Source organism: Parambassis ranga, chromosome 24 (genome assembly GCF_900634625.1).
Source record: "Parambassis ranga chromosome 24, fParRan2.1, whole genome shotgun sequence".
Classification (NCBI taxonomy): Eukaryota; Metazoa; Chordata; class Actinopteri; family Ambassidae; genus Parambassis; species Parambassis ranga.
The window spans coordinates 11744875-11765231 of record NC_041043.1 but is presented as its reverse complement, the minus strand read 5'-3'; the positions used below and the strand labels follow the sequence as shown (position 1 = coordinate 11765231).

The window sequence follows — 20357 nt, the reverse complement described above, 5'->3', positions numbered from 1 at the left end:
ATCCGGGAAGTCCCTCTGCTGAAACAGAGCAGCATCGGTTCCAGTTCACAGATAAGCACCATTGAGGGAATTCGGTTCACACACTGCAAAAAATGGCACATTTGTTTTAAAAAAGAACTGCGGCTACTATTTAAAAGCTTTAGAACATGTGCTCGGCCCATTTAAGGGTGCATTTTGGATTAGGTTAAACTGTGCAGAACTTCAGTCTGTTCACTTGCAGGATTTTTGATAATCCATCGTCTTCAAGTCAGTTTTTTTAATTCCCTGTGTGAAATGGAGATGAACAGCAGTAATCCCACGCCACTCTAAATATATTTTAGGCTATCATCCATTAGGTGAAAGTTGATTTCAGTTTCCACACCAGACAACTGCCTCAGATGCTCATTTCTTGCAGTGTTCGCTCCGCCTCCTCGGCTGTCTCCGGCGCTGCGCTTTAAATAGCAGCTGTTTAAAAGCTCCTCACATTTCTCCTGTCTGCTGTGCAGCACGCAGTCCCCACTCAGCACCGCAGTCCTCCCCCCTCGTTTTTTTCATCCACACACACACACATTTATTTGACAAAAAGCCTTCACATTTCACCCGCTATGTCGGCCGCCAGCACCGAGACCAGTGCCCCTCTGCCTACAGCCGGAAGCCGCGTCTTCTTCCAGTCTGCACCCGGAGTGGGCTGCGTGGGGTCCAGCCCCATCACCGGGGACGACCCGGTCCAGAAGAAGCAGGGCAAAGTGACGGTCAAGTATGACAGGAAAGAGCTGCGGAAAAGACTTGTGCTGGAGGAGTGGATCATTGAGCAGCTCAGCGAGTTGTATGACTGCGAGGTGAGTCTAAACTCTAAAGTCAGCGGTGCGCACCGGTCATCCATATATTCAGAGGCAGCTCTGCTGATTTTAAACTGTCTTTGCATCAGGATAGGGTACACCCAGAGGGCACTAACATCCTACACCAAGCTTAGTCTTCTCTAGCAGTGACAGGGCAGCAGGGAGAAGGGGAGTGCGAGAGAAACCGCACGGTTGCGCTTTTACGCACCAGTCGATGCGGTGTTTTTCTGACCAGCACCGATCAGGGTGCCCACTGTCTGATTCCGTTTGAGTACTCACTGTAACTGACATTATTGGATGTTAAAACCTCACCGTTCAAGAGACCAAAGACCACAGTGGATTGTGGACATTGTGTCATTTTAGCGCTTCATTTGATGCCTGTACATTTCTGACCTTTTAAACCCCGCACACCTTTTAAAAGAGCATCTGTCGCGAGATATTGACAGATCAATTATTTTGCGCGCTCACGCATTATTTAACATTTAAGGAGGGGAGGAAGGCGCCGGGAGTGTGTGGACAGACAGAGAGAGTGGGAATGGAGTTATCCTATAGTGTGTGTGTGTGTGTGTGCGCCTGTCGCTAGTTACAGTATGCTGCCACAAAGAGCCAAGTATGGGGGGGAGGGGGCTGGTTATGAAGAAAGAAGGGCAGTGGGTTAAGGATGTGCTGATGCTGTGACTCTCCTCACCAGCCAATCACCTCCTCTGACTCTGACCCCCCCTTTCCTTTATATACAGCCAAGGGTCTCCATAAACACACACACACACACATGCATATACATGCACAACAACACACAGCCTATGCCATACTGTAAGTCTGCCACTGCAGCCAATCAGAGCTGAAACAACTGGTGTGAGCATGCAATCACACGTGCATGCACACATGAACCTGCCAGACACCACCAGTGTGTGTTTGTGAACATCAGCCATAAAAATGCAGCATCCCAGACCATGTTGATACAATGTGTGAGGGGAAACACTTTGACACTCTCTATTGGAGAAACATGCACATATGTGCATCACCAACTGCCATAAAATACCAAAAAAAGAGAGCCACATAAAACACACTAGTGTTTTTTACAGCTTGTTTTTTTTACAAGCTTCCTACTGCCTTTATAACCCCGATGTGATTCTCACTCAAGTTGAGAAGAGCTGTATAGCTTGTGGACTGGTTTACATTTCAAAGCATGGTTCAACTCTCTTGGCAACATGTCAGCAGGTGCGCTTGATCTACAAGTCACATGATGCCCCCCCCCCTTACCTCCCTCACACATATATACAAAACTATTTGATGTCTGGATGAGCGGCTGGAGTGCACCAGCCTAGCACTGATCCCAGACAGTTCATTTGCCTTTGCAGTCTGGCCTGCAGATTTGTTTAATGCAAATGGTCATTTAGATGGATAGTGAAAAAACACTCTATAGGAATTATATATGAGTAAAGCATCCATGCAGTTCAGATTTTTAGTATAGATATTCTCAGCAGCATGACATCTCCTCATATTTTGTCTTTCACACTGCAAATGGGATAATATCACATGATGATCCCCTGGCTCTCTGGCTTTTTTTTTTTTTTTTTTTTACCAGCCTGACATCACAGTTAATGCTTGGCGGTCTGAAAGAAGCTAGGACTGATGTATATTATTACCATTTGACACATTGTCACTCTGCTGAAAGTCTTTTCTTTTATTTGTGAAGCCGTCCGTTCATTCATGAATAGCAGTGGTTGAGCAGGTGGATTTTATTGCAGCTCCAATGGTGTTTGCTCACATGACTGTAAACAGGATGTCGCACCCTTCACAAGACCGTTACCTCCATGCTGAGACCTTAGATAGACACTGCTCTGCTGTGTGTGTGTGTATGTGTGCTTTTTGTTGTGCAATAAAGAGAGGGTGCTGATGTAACCATGCTGGTCCAGCTTAAAGGTCAGCCACTGTATCAGTTTCATGAGAGCACCTGATACTGGAGTGAAAAGGAGCAAAGAGATGTGTGTATGAGTGTGTGTCTTAGTTGTTGTGTGGTGATGCTGAAAAGTGGAGAAAGGGTTAATTTAGATAGAATTTTTAGTTTTTCTTTCTTCTGTTTGCGTTACTTGTTTGTGGATCAGTAAAGGAATGAAGTCAGACCAAAACTGGTTTTCTCACAGAGTCAATGTGAAACCTATGGAAGCGCTGAACTGCCACAGTAGAAAAAAAAGATTTAATCACTAATGCTATCACGTTATAACGGCATATTATCTCGTTATAACGACAAACCGTATCTCATTATAACGTCAAAACATATCACGTTATAACATGATAAGACGCTATCTCGTTATAACGAGATACATTTTATTGCTGTAATAAAAAATGAACTGTTTATAAGTAGCCTAACCTAACCAGTTTGACATTATAACGAGATCATATATCGTTATAACGAGATCATATGTTGTTATAACGTGATAACATTTGACGTTATAATGAGATAGCGATTAGTTTTTTTTTCTACTGTGGCAGTTCAGTGCTTCCGTAGAAACCCTCAAAAGCTGATCACAAAACCTAAGAGATGACCTGAGCTGTATTCAAAACAGGTGGAAAAAGCCCTCAAACTGCTGGATTTGTCCAACATATTGGCTGAACCCTTGACTCACTCTCCACCTCACCCCCCCCCCCCACCCCCTCTCTCTGGGCCATAGGATAACAGAAGGTGAGTTTTTTGTCAGAGATGGATTCCCCTCTGCTCTCCTGGGATATGTTGCCTCTGTTCATTTTGCTGTTCAAAGGACACAGGAGAAGAGAAAAAGCTGAGAGAAGGGAGGAGGGGTGACTTAGAGAGAGGAGAGAGAGGATCATAAGTGCTCCCACTACAGCTCTTTATACAGCTGAAGCATTGACTGCAGCATATTATTCTCACCTTGTCGTTTTTAGTTACTTTATCTTGTTGTCCAAATGAACAGAAGTTGCTACGTGCTATTTATGCTCCTTACTACCTATGATTTGATTTTGTAGTTGCATTTTTGTCTTAAAATGTAACTAATGTTTTGCTACACCTGCCAGTACATACACCATGACAGACTGTATTGGAGTACAGCTTAATGCTGAGGTCAAGTCTAGGTGATTAAAAGGCACAACGTGGCAGCACAGCAATGAGTCTGTCTGTCTGAGCACCTCCAAGCAATCAATGAAGGTTGCTGAGGAGGAGATTTCTCTCTCCTGCAGACACAGAAAGCTGCAGACATGGAGTTGTTTTACTTTCAGGTGTTATCTGTGATGTTTTGGTGAAGGTTCTCAGTCTTCCAGGTCATTTTAAGCAAGAGTTTAAAGCGAGGCTAGTAGCTTCCTCAGTTTGAACTATTTGGTAGAGCGTATACGTTTTTGTGTGGTTAAGGGGATCTATGGATCTGTAGATCCGTGTGACAGTCCCATGACCTACATGAGTGCTTTGTTCTTACTGGCTGATTTGGCTCTAATGTGAATAACAACCCAAGGATTGCTAGGAGATGGTGTTGTGGAAACAGCTAACAATCAATCGCTGTCATGTAACAGATGCAAAGAGTTTGTGCTTTTGTGGTGCTTGTAGAAAGCAGTTTGGAGTCCAAGCGCTATGACACACTATGAGCTACTTTGATATATTTTTATATGTCACCCCTCTTTACACCAATATTATCTTTTACCAATATTTGACACATGTGGTTGCACCAGAAAAGCCAGCTGTCATGTTGACATCGCTGCCTATTGCAGCTGCCGAGTCATGTGTCGTGGTAATGAAAGCCAATTGTGCCCTTTTCCACTAAATTTAGTGGGGTTTTTTTCTTCCTATGTGAAATGGACAAGGAGTGAGTACATCTGTTGTCGGGGTGCACACAGCAGAATGAGGGGAGAGAGAGACAGAGACACACACAATCATGTCCTACTTTCCTGTGGCTCGGCTTAAATAGAGCCCCACTCAATGAAGCTTATTCATGTGCATAAGCACAGACACTGTCGGCATACAGCACTCTGCCTGCAGGCTGTGTATGTGTGTGTGTGTGTGTTTACGTCTGTGTCCACGGGGGTGTTTGTGTGTGTGTGTGTGTGTGTGTCTAAGGCGGATGATTTTCCAATGCTCTTTGTGCAGATATGGGGTGCTGGTACTTTCCATGAATTGATGAGGACATACACACATGCTCACAGGTCAGTGTACACATTTGGAGCAAATGGAGCAAATGAATCTTAGAGAGGGAGCACCTTTTTTGTGTCTGCTGTTCTCTTTGGATGACCGCAGGAGGGGCGGTTGGTTAATTTCCACTCTTTGTTGTGTAGGAGTATCTCGAGACAGCAGTTATGTGTGTGCAGTGGACAAGGGAATTTGGGTTTTGTTGTCGACTTCTCTTCTCCCCTCTAGCATCAACGCTGGCTTCTCTGCAGAACATCTTTACCTCTCTCTCTGTGTCTGCATCATTATCCCCTCCTCCCTCAGCATCTCCTGTGACACAGTCAATAACATTTCCCCTCGTTTGCCTTTCATGTTGGGAAGCAAGGAAGAAGGATGTATCATGTGAGCCTCATGTGGCAGGCAGTGGACAAGTCATTAGGTTTAGAAATAGCATACCAGGGATAAACACAAATATTGACACACAAAGAAGGGCGCATTGTGTTACCATCAGTGTTACTGGATATACTGACCAGGTCCAAGCAGACATTAGTGTAAGATTAAAGGCATGATGAATCTATATTTTCTCTTTTAATGGCTCCTTTAAATGCGCATCAATCGCCTATGACGGCTGATAGATGTGGCTCACCTCAGTAATCAATTGAACGTGCCTGATTGATGACAGGAAGTGGTGATTAGCTCATTATTTGTACAAAAAATAATGCTCTTTATAAACATGGATCTAGCATCACCACCCTATTATGAAAGCCAGACTTGACCGATCCAACCGCTGGAGAGATTTAGCTGGTCAATTGCATGTTTGTTTTAACGAGCGACCCTGATGTGTTTATGGATCTGTCGAGGAAGGTCATTGTTGTTGTGTTTGTTGTTGCCTGCGCTCCTTTGGAAAGGCGCACATTTATTCAATCTGCCATTTAAAATCGCATAGACTGAAATAGATTTTGTCCAAGCACGTGTTGACACGTTTCACATAGCACCCGCATGCGCTGCCGAAACAAATCCGACGCGTTGACAAGACGGCCTCTTAGCAAGCAGATATCCACCAGCTGTTGAAACAGTCATAAACACAGTGGCAGCAGAAAGGTGTCTAATTTCTCTTTCAAAAGGTTACAGTGTTTTTGTCATCTCTCCTCACTTTCCATCCTGCTGTGTACATGTATCATCCAGTCTCAACTTCTGACTCACTGGGACAGCCGCCCACCTACTTTTTTTTTTCCATCTCATCCTCTTTGTGTGTTTCCCTTGAGCATCTACTCTACTGGCATCACCCCAGCATTAACACAGACCTGGGAAGTCAGACTTTCCGAGTTCACAGTAGGATTTCAGCTGAGACGCCCACACAAGTTACTCAAGGAGTCATCAATCTCCACCTCAAAATCCCAGATAGCTGCTCCGCACTTTAACAGCAAGGGGAAATACAGCTGCAGTTTTATCTGTGTATGTTTTCAAGATGCCAGAAAAACCTGCATCTAATCCTCATGATAAGATACACATATGATCCCCACCAGATACGGGACTACCAAACAGAAATTTGTCTGTTTTCAAGGGCTGAAATATAGACCTCATGTCACATCTCCTGGTGCGGATGGGCTGAGAAAGCCCGGTTTACCGTGCAGCCTCTGGGGGCTGGCTCCAGAAGGGAGTCAGTTCCCATTGACTTCATCCTCCGATGTCAAAATGTCCAACTCACAGCAAATATAGTCGTTTACAACCTGGTACAAAAAATGTTTTGGTCTAAGCTGATAGGTTTGCCTGATGTGTTCTAATTATATTAACTGACTACTTTGAGTGACAGGCAGGTGACCCTCACTTCAGCAGCTCTCCACCCATCTCTGTGACTATGATGTTGCCAACATGTCGACGGTCAGAGCCTCCAACAGGGACTGAAAAATGGCTCCTCACAAACCTCTGGGTCATGTGAGTGCAGTCTGGACACATGATTTGAGCACAGACAGTTGCCATTGTTGAATGTCACCTTTCTTGCCAATAGGCAGACAAATATTGACTTTTACCAAAGCACAGTCAATATATGGTTTTATCGTCAGTTTCCACTAAGAAATATCCTTCTGCATAGAAGAATAAGTTATTGCCTGACATGCCTTTCATATAAATAATCTAGATTTTCAATCTCAGACGAGACGTGTTCTATATGCTAAAAACTGATTAAAGATTGATCGGAAAAAGAGGACAAGCAGCTTCATAGTGTGCGAGCAGCGCTCTGCTAAAGGCAGAGATGTTGAGTTTTCACATTCACACACTGACTTTCTTGTCTTCCTATGACATCTCCTCCCATCCCAAGATAATCCAGTTAGTCACTGGTTTTATTGTCAGAGGCCTGCAACAATTTATAAACTGGCTGTGCACAAACACTGACTCACTCTTTATGGCTGGCGCTGCCGACGAGAAGATGCAAAACACTGTCTTCATTCACACGTGTCTGAGAGAGGAAGACTGAGATGAAGGCAGGAGGAGGAGAAGGAGGAGTATTGTTTTGACTTTAAAAAAGTCAAACGGGTGTGTTCATACAGAATGTGGGTGTGTTGTCTACTCTGCGTGCTCCGTCTTTTCATGTGCTGAAAGACTGCGTGTTTGAAAGCTGTCAGTAAACACAACACAGTAAACACATTTATCTAGAGTCAGGCATTCGCCTCAGAATTGACATTAAATCCATCCAACATCTTAATCAGCTAGTTAGCATACTAGCCGCTGGCTGCCCAACTGGCTGACTGTCTGCTCCCTGACCCTGCCGCTATTGACGTTTTCTGTCTAGTTTGGCTGGAAGCTGAGGGCAAAGGTCCAAGTGGGCCCCAGCTGTCAATACATAAGCCTCAGGGTGCAACTGTCCGCCTGGTAAATACAGTAAAATAAATCATCACAAAACTGTGATATAATGTCACAAAAACAGATGTTGGTAGTTTTATGGTCAACAATCCACAGTAATACTCACTCCTGGGTTTAAATCAGGACTTTAAAGAAAAAAAGAAAGAAATACTGACTGTAGGTAGAATAATTTAAAAGATGGACATATAAAGCGCCATCCTACCAGAGACAGTGATGTCACAAGGTTGGCTAGGGTTGAAGTAGCTAGCTTTTTTTTGAGTCAATAACAAGTGAAAAAACTGTTTCCTCACCCGTACACCAATGCTAAATGGTAACACACTGTGTTGGTACAGTTAAAGGTAGTGTAGGAGATTTGAAAACTCAGTCAGCCAGATTTCGAAAGTAAACACATGCCCCTTTTCTCTCAGAGCTCACCCCGAAGCCATGCCTCCCAATCACATGAATTCCCAATTACCTGAAGACGAGCTGCGGTCTGTGACTTCGGCCATCATGCACGTACCTCTCTGGTGCGCGCACAGCAGGAAGAGAGTGACAACCAGCCAACTCCTAGCGGAGGGTCCACCCGGAGGATTGGCTGATGTTTTTAGCGTTTTATAGCTTCCACAGATGATTCATATTCTTCGTTTTAAAGCGAAACTGCCGAACTAATTGGTTGCTATCGGATTGTAAAGAGAAGTTACGCTAATTTAACAAAAAGTACATCAGAATAAAATCTCTTACCCTACCTTTAACAAATGCCCATCACATGTTTACAACAAACACCGGCATTACATTAACCGATATGTTGTTTTAGCACCTGTAGCCAATGAACTAATCACCAACTAAGAGACAAAGCATAAAAGTGGACAATCTTCCCCTGTATAGTGCCATCTTGACCCCCAAAAATGTGATCGCTACATCAAGTTGCAATACAAATGTGACATTGCTTTTAGCTTGGTAGTGACTGCTGGTTAGCCAATGCCAGGTCCTGTTAGACTTTACCAACCAAGTGACATCACTGTCTCCTCAGGGTAAAGATTGTTCTATCTATCGATCAATCTATCGATCAATCCTCAATAGGTGAGAAATGCAATGCTGCTCAAGCCAGCAGAGGCTGGATGCACCAAAAACCTAAGGAGCATCCAGCCTCTGATCTTATGAGAAATGTGCATGTAGACATGTATCATACTTAGTGTTGTGTGTAAGCTGCAGACAGAGGCCACGAGGACCGGCACTGATGACTGCAGTGCTATTTATGTATTGGAATCTCAAGTCAAACTGTGAAGAAGAGAAGGGTGAATGATCACGACTTTTACATCTGAATGAGCTTCCAAAATTCAGCATGCATAATCAGTGTTATTTTTAACTGGAATGTTCCTTTGAGGTTTACTTCCTCTGTTCGTGCCTCTTTTATTCTACCAGTTCTCCCCTCTGATATACGGTGTCCTCTAGAGTACAGCTGAATCAGCGTGGGAAAGAGGTTTTTGCTGCAGCAGCTAACTATTTTCAGTGAAGTCACATCAGATGCTGTATGGTTTTCAGCAAACTGCATTGCTGGAGGGCAAATAGGGAGGTGAGGGAAAGCAGGGGGAGGGATGCAAAAAGGGGGAGAAACAGCCCGTCTAAGTATTTTCCTTCATTCTCCTATTTGTTGACTGCCCTCTGCTCATAGTTACTGTCCCGTCCTCATGTTGTGTTCTGTACTACCTGCTCCTTTAACTTATTCTCCGAAGATGAATTCATCCCACCTTGAGGTCCTCCTCACTTTGATGTGACACAGAGGAAGAAAGCTGAGCTGTGAGGTTTTAGTGTTGCACAATCCTCCTCTTCTTTCCCTTCTGCATCCTCATCACAGTGACCCACTTATCTGTGCACACCCCATCTCTGTGTATCTTACATGCAGCTCTTATGTATTCAAATCACTGCTCTTACACATCATCCCTTCCTGTTTTTCTTTCTTTTTTTGTGCAGCCAGTTTATTACCCTCTGATTTAACATGTATCTGAGGTTATCCCATTGTTTGACTTATTACGTCTTTCTGTTGTACTCCACTCTTTAAAAAAACATTTCCTTGGTTGCAGTACTCTCTCAACATACTATTAAAAATTCATCTTATTTACCTCATGTCTCATCATCTCTTTCTCTCTGCAAATAATCTACCTGTTTCTTTCAGTATACATTACATGCAAAGACAGATTGCCCTTGCAGCTGTGGCTCTGTCTCTCTCTCTCTCTCTCTCTCTCTCTCTCTCTCTCTCTCTCTCTGTCTCTCTCTCTCTCTTATTAACACACACGCACACAGGTGCCTGGAGACAACACTCCATTTTCAGCATCTGCTGTCATGATGCTCCAGACAGAATCTCTCTGTGTGGCCGCCTGCAGGTTGCACTGATGCAATATAGTGCTAAAATAATCAATGGCATCATATAATACTGTTTCAGAAATGACATGATTCAAAGGTACACTAAGATGCATGTTTTAGCACTGAAATCATCTAGTTGTGGGAATTGTTGCTAACATTATGCATTATAGTTTGATGTATTACTGCATGTATGCATAGTAACATGTCTGTATAATGCAGAATTTATATGCAGTTAGCTACACATGGATTTCTGTGTTTATTTAACACTTAAAGTGATGTGAAGGGATGATGTTGTGAATCACTGAAGGACATGTAGTGACCACCCATTTAGGAAGAGAACATAAATGTCTGCGTCCTCATTTTTACTAAAATAGGCTCAGCAGCATGTCCATAAGTGTCTGTTTTAGGAGACCAAATGTACCGTATGCAAAACATATAGTGTGTATTATAATATTGTCATCCTCATATTGGCTTTGGGACTTATTTTAATTAAATTTAACATAATCAGTTGTCCTTTCTTTGTTTTTACTTGATTAAATTTGAAGCACATGCACCGTCACTGGAGGATTACAATAAGTTAGTTTGATCTTTGTTGGAGACTGCTAGGCTAGTTAGCGAACAGATTTTAATCAGGTCATGTTTGGTATGATGCCTAGAAAAAGCAGCACCACTGAGGCTGTTTTAGAAACAACCAACATGTCCGTGCCAAATTTCAGGTTATGTTTTCATGCTGATTTTTCCATGAAGTGTTGAAAACCAGCCCAGTGACACATCTGGTGTGATAATCATGCAGGTCCATCAAACGTGTTCCATCAACAAGACAATTTCTGAAGGGAAAGCCTAAGCTCTCCAGGAAGCCTAAGCTATACTTGTTCAATAACTGGTAGTTCTGGTTCCTATAAGTGGGTTATGAATAGGAATGATCATGAATCACTTGGCCGAGTGAAGTGATTCCCTGTCACAGGGAGTTTGACTCTTCGTTCATAGAAAGTGTTTGAATAGAGTTTGTGGTGAGTCACAGGGTCGGGCTGCTTACATTAGCTTTGATTCACCTCATCAACAGATGAACCAGACTGAAAGCGCTGCCGGCTGCTTCGCTGTCGGTGAATACAAGTCTGACACACATGCATGCACAAGCTGCACACATGGCCTGGCAGTCTCACTCTCTTAGGCTCTCTCACACAGTTCCCTTCATTGCAACAAACACTTTGCTCCTTGTTATATCTTGCGCGCACACACACACACACACACACACACACACACACACACACACACACACACACACTAGCCCTCTTTCCCTTTCTTCATCCTAAAACCTCTCCCTAACACAAATTAGCCCTCATCTGTGACCAGTGCTGACTCCTCTATTCCTCTTTCTTGTCATTTCTGGGTGTCTTTAGCTGCCCGTCTTCTGACATTGCGTGCTGTCATTTTGTCAACCTTGACGGCTGCTGGTGAGACGGAAAATTATTTCCTGAGTGCTGGTGTGACCTTGACTATTTTAGGCTCTCAATCACCTTAGCAGAACAACATCTGCAGTGTTTACGTGTATGTTAAGTGCGTGTCTGTGGTATATTTAACACACTTTCTTGGTAGCTCTCACAGGGAGACAAAGCCTGTGGTGAGCATTTCTCTGCAGAGGATTGATAGTGGCAAAACAAAGCTCGGTGTGTGTGTGTGTGAGAGAGAATCTGCACGTCTTTGCAATTGCCTGCAGTCATGCTTCACGCACAGGCCATGTTTGTAGTCATCACCAATCACAGTGACAGAGGGTGAAGGACTGCCTGCTGACAAGTAGAATAGTCAGGGACACACAACTCACATGTGAATGATTAGATAGATAGATAGATAGATAGATAGATAGATAGATAGATAGATAGATAGATAGATAGATAGATAGATAGATAGATAGATAGATACCCTCAAACCCCTTATGTAGGTCAGTGTGTTCACTTCACTCTCCTTCGACACCATCACTCATTCTAATTCACTTTTTCATCTCTATTATTAGGTTAAACAGTCTCTGTGTATAAAAGCAGCAGACCATAGGCAGGACATCACTCTCTAACTCTTTAAGCATTCTTGACTGAGGCTGTGATCTCTGCTCACAGATCAGAATTTGCAGGTAGCAAGCTGCTGTCAGGTGTAAACAATTCGACCTTTCAGGAATGGAGCTCAACGATTCATTGTTGAAATTCTGCTTTGAATCTTTAACGGGTTTGCCCCACGGGTATGAAACCATCATCAAAATCATCAAACCTTCAACGTTTTTCTCATAAAGACGGATTATGTCTCAAACTTTCACTGCCTCGCAACAGAAAGTCAAGTACTTTTTAGCACACTTTTAAGCCGTAGGATATTTTTGTTGTGTTTTGCTCATCAGAACAGGCTGTTTTTAACTAAATGTGACATGCTCGGCAACCTTTAAAACATGGTGACAGTTGTGTCGTAGCCTAATTCCAAAACAACATGGTAATAACTCAATAATATCATAAACCTCACAACTTGTCCTCATGAAAAACTGGTTAATGTTAGAAAAAACAAGGTAAACAGACAAATTCATAACATTTTCAAATTCACAGTCCCCCTTTTTGGCTGCCATCAGGACAACTCCCGGCCGGGGATGCAGCCGGAGAAATACGCTGACAGGTTCTATTTTTAAGGACTGAAATATCAAGCTCATGCTACATTTTTCTGGTGAAGACAAACTGAACTTCACCAGTCAGTGACTACTACACCTGGGAAGCTAGGTTAGTTAGCCTTTAGCAGTAGTGTATCTGGTGTTGTTTTTTTTTTATCCAAAACATGCTTTAACAATAATTTCATTATGAAATACATATGAGCAGTACCAGAGATATGTTCTTGCAAATGTTGCTTGCTTGTTTTTCTATCAAAAGTTGCACATTTATAATAATCATTTCATAAACAAATGTCAAAAAGTCACCCTCTCCTTAGTTCCAAATAGCTCATCCCTCCTCCGGTGTACCCTTGGTAACACACACACACACACACATGCTCACACACTAATAGACGACAGATATGTTTTACGACATCTCCTGATGAAGCTGCCTTTCTTTTTAGTTTATTTAACGAAGTGGGGATTTTAGAGCCAGACCCCGTCACTAAGTCTAAGACAGATTTCAGAGAAGGAGGTTGAACGGTACACCCATCTGTAGAGAGACTGAGGTGCTTAAAATGCAGGTTGTGTAAATGCCTCTTAACGGCTCAGGAATAAAGATGAAGGTGGCGTCGCCTTTTGAGTGTCAAATGCAGATGAGATGTGTGTGTGTGGGGGAGATTTTGGCTGTTAAACAACAGTTATGAGGTTATGGAAGCAGGTGCTATATACATTGTACATTTGATGATGATGCTGTTAAACAATGCTGTCAAACATAGTGCACACAATGTACCACATTTCATATTGTAATTTCAAAGGTGTAATTGTGAGCTAATTCTATTCTGTGCACATCCAACCCACCCACACAAAACTGCACACTGTGACTGAGCTTTTAATGCTGAGAGCTAAAATCACAACATCCTTCCATCCTCCCTGATCCTGTGTCTGAACACCACTGCATGCTGCAGGCTAACCCATGCAAGAGGCTTAAACACACACACACACACACACACATAACCAAGAACTAGTCACTTACTATTTTAACTTCCTATCAAGGAAGGACCAGAGATCATCCTACAATTTTATGGTAATTTATGAAGTAAGAAGGTGTTAATGCTGTGAGTCACATTCATTGCTACAGTGGGGTTTGATCACCACAGCCTGGGGCTGAAGGCTGAGATAAGCATTAGGCTTTTTTTTAAGATTAGAAGTGATTTATTTTGGTGTAGGTTATGGCCCATTTCAGAAGCATATTAGAAACTTAGAAGATGACAGCGATCTTTCAGAGAAGATGTAGATGCATCACAGGGACATATGGTTAATAAAAGGGAAATGACAGAAAGCAGGCCTGTGATGCAGTCTTTTTATACCATATATTGTACTTTAACTATGCCACAACGCCTTTACTCTCTACAGAGCCTCTATTACCTGCATTAAACAATAATGCTTCAATATGGATGCAGACATTGGATGGCAGCTCTTGCTTCTACTTTGCTGCAGTTTGTCAGTGGGTTAAGGCAACCATTTTGGCTAAAGAGACTGCAGTAGTACATGCTTACTTCGGCTTTAATTCCCAGAAGGGAGAATGTGGAAGTCACATCATGCGGTAGCTGGGAGGGAAGGGTTGATCCCTTCCCTCCCTGTATTCCTCCCTGTATGTTCCTTAAGCACAAGGCTTGTGGTGATATAAAATGAAGCAGTGGAACACAGGACCTTTGAAGTGGTCCTGAGCTGAATACAGCCTCTAACCACTGAGCCACTAAATGGCCCGGCCCTGATGCAATGACATTTCCATATGATGCATGCTGCTAATAGGCGAGTGCTGAGGTCGTTCAAAGCCTGAAGAGCAGAGGCACAGACACAGTGTTTAAATGAAGATGTGTACTGTTTAATCTCTTTATTGTGCTCCGGTTTTAGCAGCTCGCTAACTAAGCATATTTTTTTGTATTCCAGGAGGAGGAGATGCCGGAGGTAGAGATAGACATCGATGACCTGCTGGAGGTCAACAGTGATGACGAGAGAGCCAGCAAACTGCAGGTATGTTCTTAATAATAATATAACCATGACTGATTTTGTGATTGATCATGTTTATTTGCGTCAAACTACCGCTGTACAGAAACATTAGTCATGGATGGCTACGGGCATACACACAGATTCTAACTAATAACTAATAATACAATGACACTGCATCAGTTTGTGCTGCCGGGAACACATTTGCATTTATCCTGCCCACTCACATCTTTTTTATTAATTTCGTTTGCACCTTAAATGTTGCTTTTTGTTCTGTCTGCATTCAGAAAGTCTGGCAGATGGATGGCAGTGCCTGATAATGCTTTAATTGCATTCCAGTGTAATATTTGTGGGGTACTGTGTGGGTAAAGGCTTTTTGCATTTTTCCCCCTTTAACCATACACAGGTGCCTACTCTGCGCCTTTGCAGTGTACAACTGGTGTGATATCACCCATGTCAAATGGTAGATGGACAACAAAAAGCTTTCACTGGGGTTTGTTAATATTATGTTTTAGTTCGCTGTTTACTTTTTTTAAGTATTTGATTCCTTTAAAATTGCTCAAGCCCAACTCCACCTGACTTTCTTCAAACACATGCAAAGCTGCCTGGATATGGTCGACTGGTGACAGGCATGGCGTGCAAAGACCAAGTGGAAAGTAATTTTCAGATTTGAGCCCATTAAGTGTACAGAAACCTCCCTGTAAGCCATACTACTACGACAATGGTTCACTTATTTGTAGAGTTTGTGTGTCATATTTAAGTTTTTACATAATATATATTTAAAGCCTCAACTGTCTCTGTTTTCTTCTTCTGTGCTCTTTACACAGGAATCATTAATAGACTGCTACAAACCAACAGAGGTGAGTTTGTTTAGCGTGGCTTTCGTCTACGAATCAAATGAACTGTTCAATATCAATAACCTAGCAGCTCAGACAGTATTGATGCTCTCATGCATGGTTCAATTTTCAGTGCACAGCACAATAACACGTCCTTTTCCATTCAACCTGACCTGAATACAACTGAGTCCTAAAAGGACAAGAAGCTACACATAAACACCACTTGTTTTCAGTATATTTAGTATGTGTGTCATGTGCATGTGTGTGCATAGAGGTGCTAAGTGTGTGAGTTTAAGCTATTTTGGTGATTAAAGGTGGTGCCGACCAATCACATTACCACTACATGCAGCGATCTCGACCCAGTCTGGACTCCCCATCTGTCATCTGTATGTGCGTGTCTGTGTGTCTGGCATTAGGGCCAGCCTGTGACAACCACTACAAGGTCACTGGTGTCCAAAGCTACACCATTGTCCAGCCACTACACCTACTACGTAGCCCCTGTACACTTAACACACAAACACACTGTAATCCCTTGAGTTTGTAGCGGAACAGATTCCATTTTGAGCACAATCCGGCACAGACGTCATTCATCAACTGGGGAGAAAACAGTTAGAGGCGCAGAGGAAAAGTGAATGTGACAAAAGGAAGCGGGTGACGAAGGGAGGCTGAAAGAATGAGAGCGAAGTACTCTGGGAAAATAACGGGATGAAGTCAGGAAGTGGAGATGTTACACAGAGATGGGAAATGAGGGATGTAGAGGGATATATGTAGAGACAGCTCGAGGGAAAGAGACGGCTCGAGGAGGAGGAGGAACAAACGGAGAGAGGGGGGAGGCGGCAGTAATTAGGTCATGTGAAGTGTCACCCCTGGAATAATGAAGGTGTTTATAGTCCAGCATATTCTCCAGCCCAGTCACACTATCATGTGCCTTGGATTAAACTTCTCTGTCTTACTTATGCTTAATGCAGCATTTCCCTCTTGTGATTTAAATTGTTTCATAAATGGTGCTTATCTTCTTTAATTTCCTGACATTACACCAAGATTCAGCATATTTTAGGTGACTAATTTGACCTAAGGTTGACGTACACATGTGCAGAACATCTATTTGAATGATTACACACACATAGTTTGGAGCCAATAATAATTGTGGTGCAATATGGTGGTATGGTATGGTGGTAATTAGCATCATCTAATCTAAGAGTCCCAAAGTCCAGTGGTGCTCATTGTGACACTCATGATGACGTTATCTCTGCTGTTGAACACTCTCTTGAAGGGACCTGTAGGCCACAAATTTATCAATCAACCTTTGTGCTTCTGTGTAATCTGTGCCTTGTATCCAAGAATTAATGTGTCCATGCTCATCTGTGGTATAAACTGATTTATCAATATCCCAATACCATGCATTTTGCAGATATGTAGTAATGAAAGTTACTCTTTCTCATCATTTTTCGATAATAATTTCACGATATGTTTTTAGCCCTCCCATATCTGTCAGTTTAGCATAGCTTAGCTTAGCATCAGAAGCACAAAAGTAACAAAATCTAACCACTAGTGACTTTTTGAAGTTACATATACATACATGAACATGTTGAATTTTACCTTTGGGGGTGAGCAAACCAATTCTATATACACATACATACATAGATTCCAAGCAAAATACTATTATCTTGATTATCCTGGCACTATATAGTGACTGATTTCTCCACTCCAGACTACAACAAACACGGTGAGGCAATATGGTGGGCTTGGTGGAGAAGGGCCCACTCCCTATGTGGATACAAAAAGCCAACAAAACAATAATGATTCATAGTTAGAGGTGATTATACAATAATGGAACTACTTTTGTTCTTGATAATAGATCCCCCTAAATCCTACACACTGGTCTAGGCATGCTTTCTAGTAATTAAGCTAAACTAAGCTAAGCTAAACTGGCTGCATCTTCATATTTGTGTGGCATCTATTTTCTCATCAAGAAAGCTAATAAGGATATTTAATAATATGTACAAATCATGAGTTATATATAATATTTTCTCGGCTGTCTAAGTGATTTTTTTCCCTCTTCTCCCTGCAGGACTTTGTCCGCGAGTTGCTGGGCAGGATAAGGGGAATGAGAAAACTCAGTGCTCCAACCAAGAAGGGCCTATAATGGCTTTTCACGTCAACCATCAATCAACCATAAACTACATCATCTCAGCGCCACCTAACCTAACCTACTCAATATGGACTCTCATCACACAGAATAATTTATCAAAACATAACTATTCTGCAACCTGCAAACATGCACCATAAGAATCACATAGCACTAGACATTCATTATAGCACACTCACTAATAGAGTAATGATATGTATTATATACTATTTGACTGTTGAGAGATGAATACCGATAAGCCAGCGTGTTTATTAAATAGCCACAATAACAACATGTCGAGCCCTGGAATGTGTGCCAGAACTGCAACCATGCTTTTTACATGTACACCACCTAACTCACCATTTCAGAGCCGTGTTAAAACTCTTCAGACTGATCCTACAAGACAAACAGCCATACAGACGCCAACAAATCCTAAAAAATGGCAGGTGGTACTACAAAAAAAGAATAATAATAATAATAATAAAAAGTTGCAGTAGGTGTGAATTTAGCTGTAGCACTGTAGTGCTTCACGATTATGTCACTTTTTTTTTTATTGAGGTGTTTTGCTGTTACGTCTTTTAAAAAAACAAAAAGTACTGTATGTTGACATTTATTGTTCATGTGCTTAAATTGTGGTTTTTGTTCCAGTTCCACCCCTGATTATTCTCACTCCGACAGTGCTTGCATATTTATAAGGGAGCCGTCATTTTGTTTCATTCAAAGAAGTGTCAATTCTGTCTTTTTTGTGACGCTCAAACTCATCACAGCAAGGCATGATGGGTGTTGTAGTTCTCCGTTCAAGAGACTACAAACACCTGTATGATTGGCAAGCCTTTCACTTATCATGTTATGTGATGTTGTTCATGCTCTTCTTCATCAGAATACATATCAGTTGGTCCTTTAGGTTTTTAAGCACAAAGCCCAAATCTTGATGTTGTAACTCACCGGTTCACCCCCCAATAACTTTTTTTTCTGATAGTGGCTGATGTTGCCTTTAAGGACATTCAGGATCAGCTCTCTCTTTTTTTTTTTTTTTTAACTCAGCACTGAACCTTAACTTACTGACAACCTAATACAGTTGTGTCAGAACCTGAGGACAACTTGAAACACTTCAACCTGTCGAGTCCTGTAAGGGAAGGTGTGCCAAAACTGGGAGTACTACATCCTAAATGTCAATATATAACGTCATGAAGGCATTAGTGTGACACAGCATTAGAGATTATATCGTTTGTAAAACATCTTTGATTTTTTTTTTTTTAAAGATGTTTAAAACCTTTTCAGGTTGCAGAAAAATATGTTGTAATCACATAATAGCGGGTTTAATAGACGGGATTTAATTATTATTATTTATTGTTGTTCATAACCTTCTCTGCACCGACACACACACACACTCGATAACCTGTAAAGCTCTGGTACAATCATGACTCCGTTATGGGTTGGGCCCAGCTTTGTTCCTGAGCAGTGAACTCTCATGTGAACTGACTGGAATGGAGCAGACCTAAACCTGCGATGTGATACAGTATACCCTCAGCTGCCAAAGACAAAAGCAGGGCAATGTTTGATTTTTAACATAACACTTGCAAAAGCACCCGTCTTGCATGCTAACAAGAGAGAGAAAACATTGATAAAGAATATATTATTAACCTATAGTCAAGCAAAAAATACTTTTTTGACTTAGCTACCATGTATGACTTTGTAGAACTTTTTTTGTTTTTTGAGTTGAGTCAACGTGGCTGTCACGTTGGAGAGAATCCAGGAAATTTAAAAAAAAAAAATTAAAAATGGTGCTGTTTTTGATGTTCTTCCCAGAATTTGGTTGTATAAAAGGTTTTCACTGTGGACTAATGCTAGAGAAATGTGTCTGCGAGAAATGTGTCTGTCTTTATTATCAGAGTGCACCTCTCTTTCTCTCAATGGGTGTCACCACACACCACACACACACACTGACCCGGCAAAGGTTAATTTAGTCTTTTCCAGCTCAGTAAATAATATGAAGAGAAAGTCAAGGAGGAGGAAGCCATTATGAGAGGATTCACGTCGAGGTACTCTATAGTACTGTTTCCCTGGAGAAACAGTTCAAGAGGCTAATATTTTATAATTTATGGGAGTATTTTGAAAAAGTGTCCATACTAGAAAGCTTTACGTTTGCATGTATTTTTAAAGTAGCATGTTGAGGGGAACATTTTTTGGCCTAAAGTTTTTATTTCATAAAATAAAACACTTTCCTTTTTTTATATACCTTTATTATGATTATTATTAGAACTAAAAATGTTGAGTTTTTCAGCTGCAATTTTGTTTATCTGTACATCCACGATAAGCGTTCTTGTTTTTAAAAATGTAATGTGGTGTGTGGTTTGTTTTTGCCGATAATAAAAATGCAGAATGACTCTGTACTGTTTAAAAGACAAGCCAATTTTTTTTTCAACATAATATACAAGGTAGCAATGATTCGGGTGAAATCTATGTCTTCTTTTCGCGTGACTGTGTTGCTGCATGAGAGGCGTATCATAGGAGCATCATGGTTGCCAATGTGTTCCTTCTCAGTGCCACATACTGTAGTCTGGCTTTTGTTTTTAGTGGGACACTCCTGTACGCTGTCTGATTCTGTAAAGAGCTCATCAGGGTGTGACATTATTGC

The 20357-nt window shown here is 41.8% G+C and overlaps 1 protein-coding gene across 1 annotated transcript; it reads left to right on the top strand.

Annotated features, from left to right (window-relative positions):
• Positions 1-474: 474 nt before the first annotated feature.
• ppp1r14c (protein phosphatase 1, regulatory (inhibitor) subunit 14C) lies at positions 475-20122 on the top strand. Its single transcript, XM_028397824.1, has 4 exons — positions 475-818; positions 14699-14782; positions 15583-15615; positions 17663-20122. Exons 1-4 carry the CDS (start codon positions 585-587, stop codon positions 17735-17737), a joined length of 426 nt encoding a protein of 141 aa, XP_028253625.1. The 5' UTR covers positions 475-584; the 3' UTR covers positions 17738-20122.
• The last annotated feature ends 235 nt before the right edge of the window (positions 20123-20357 follow it).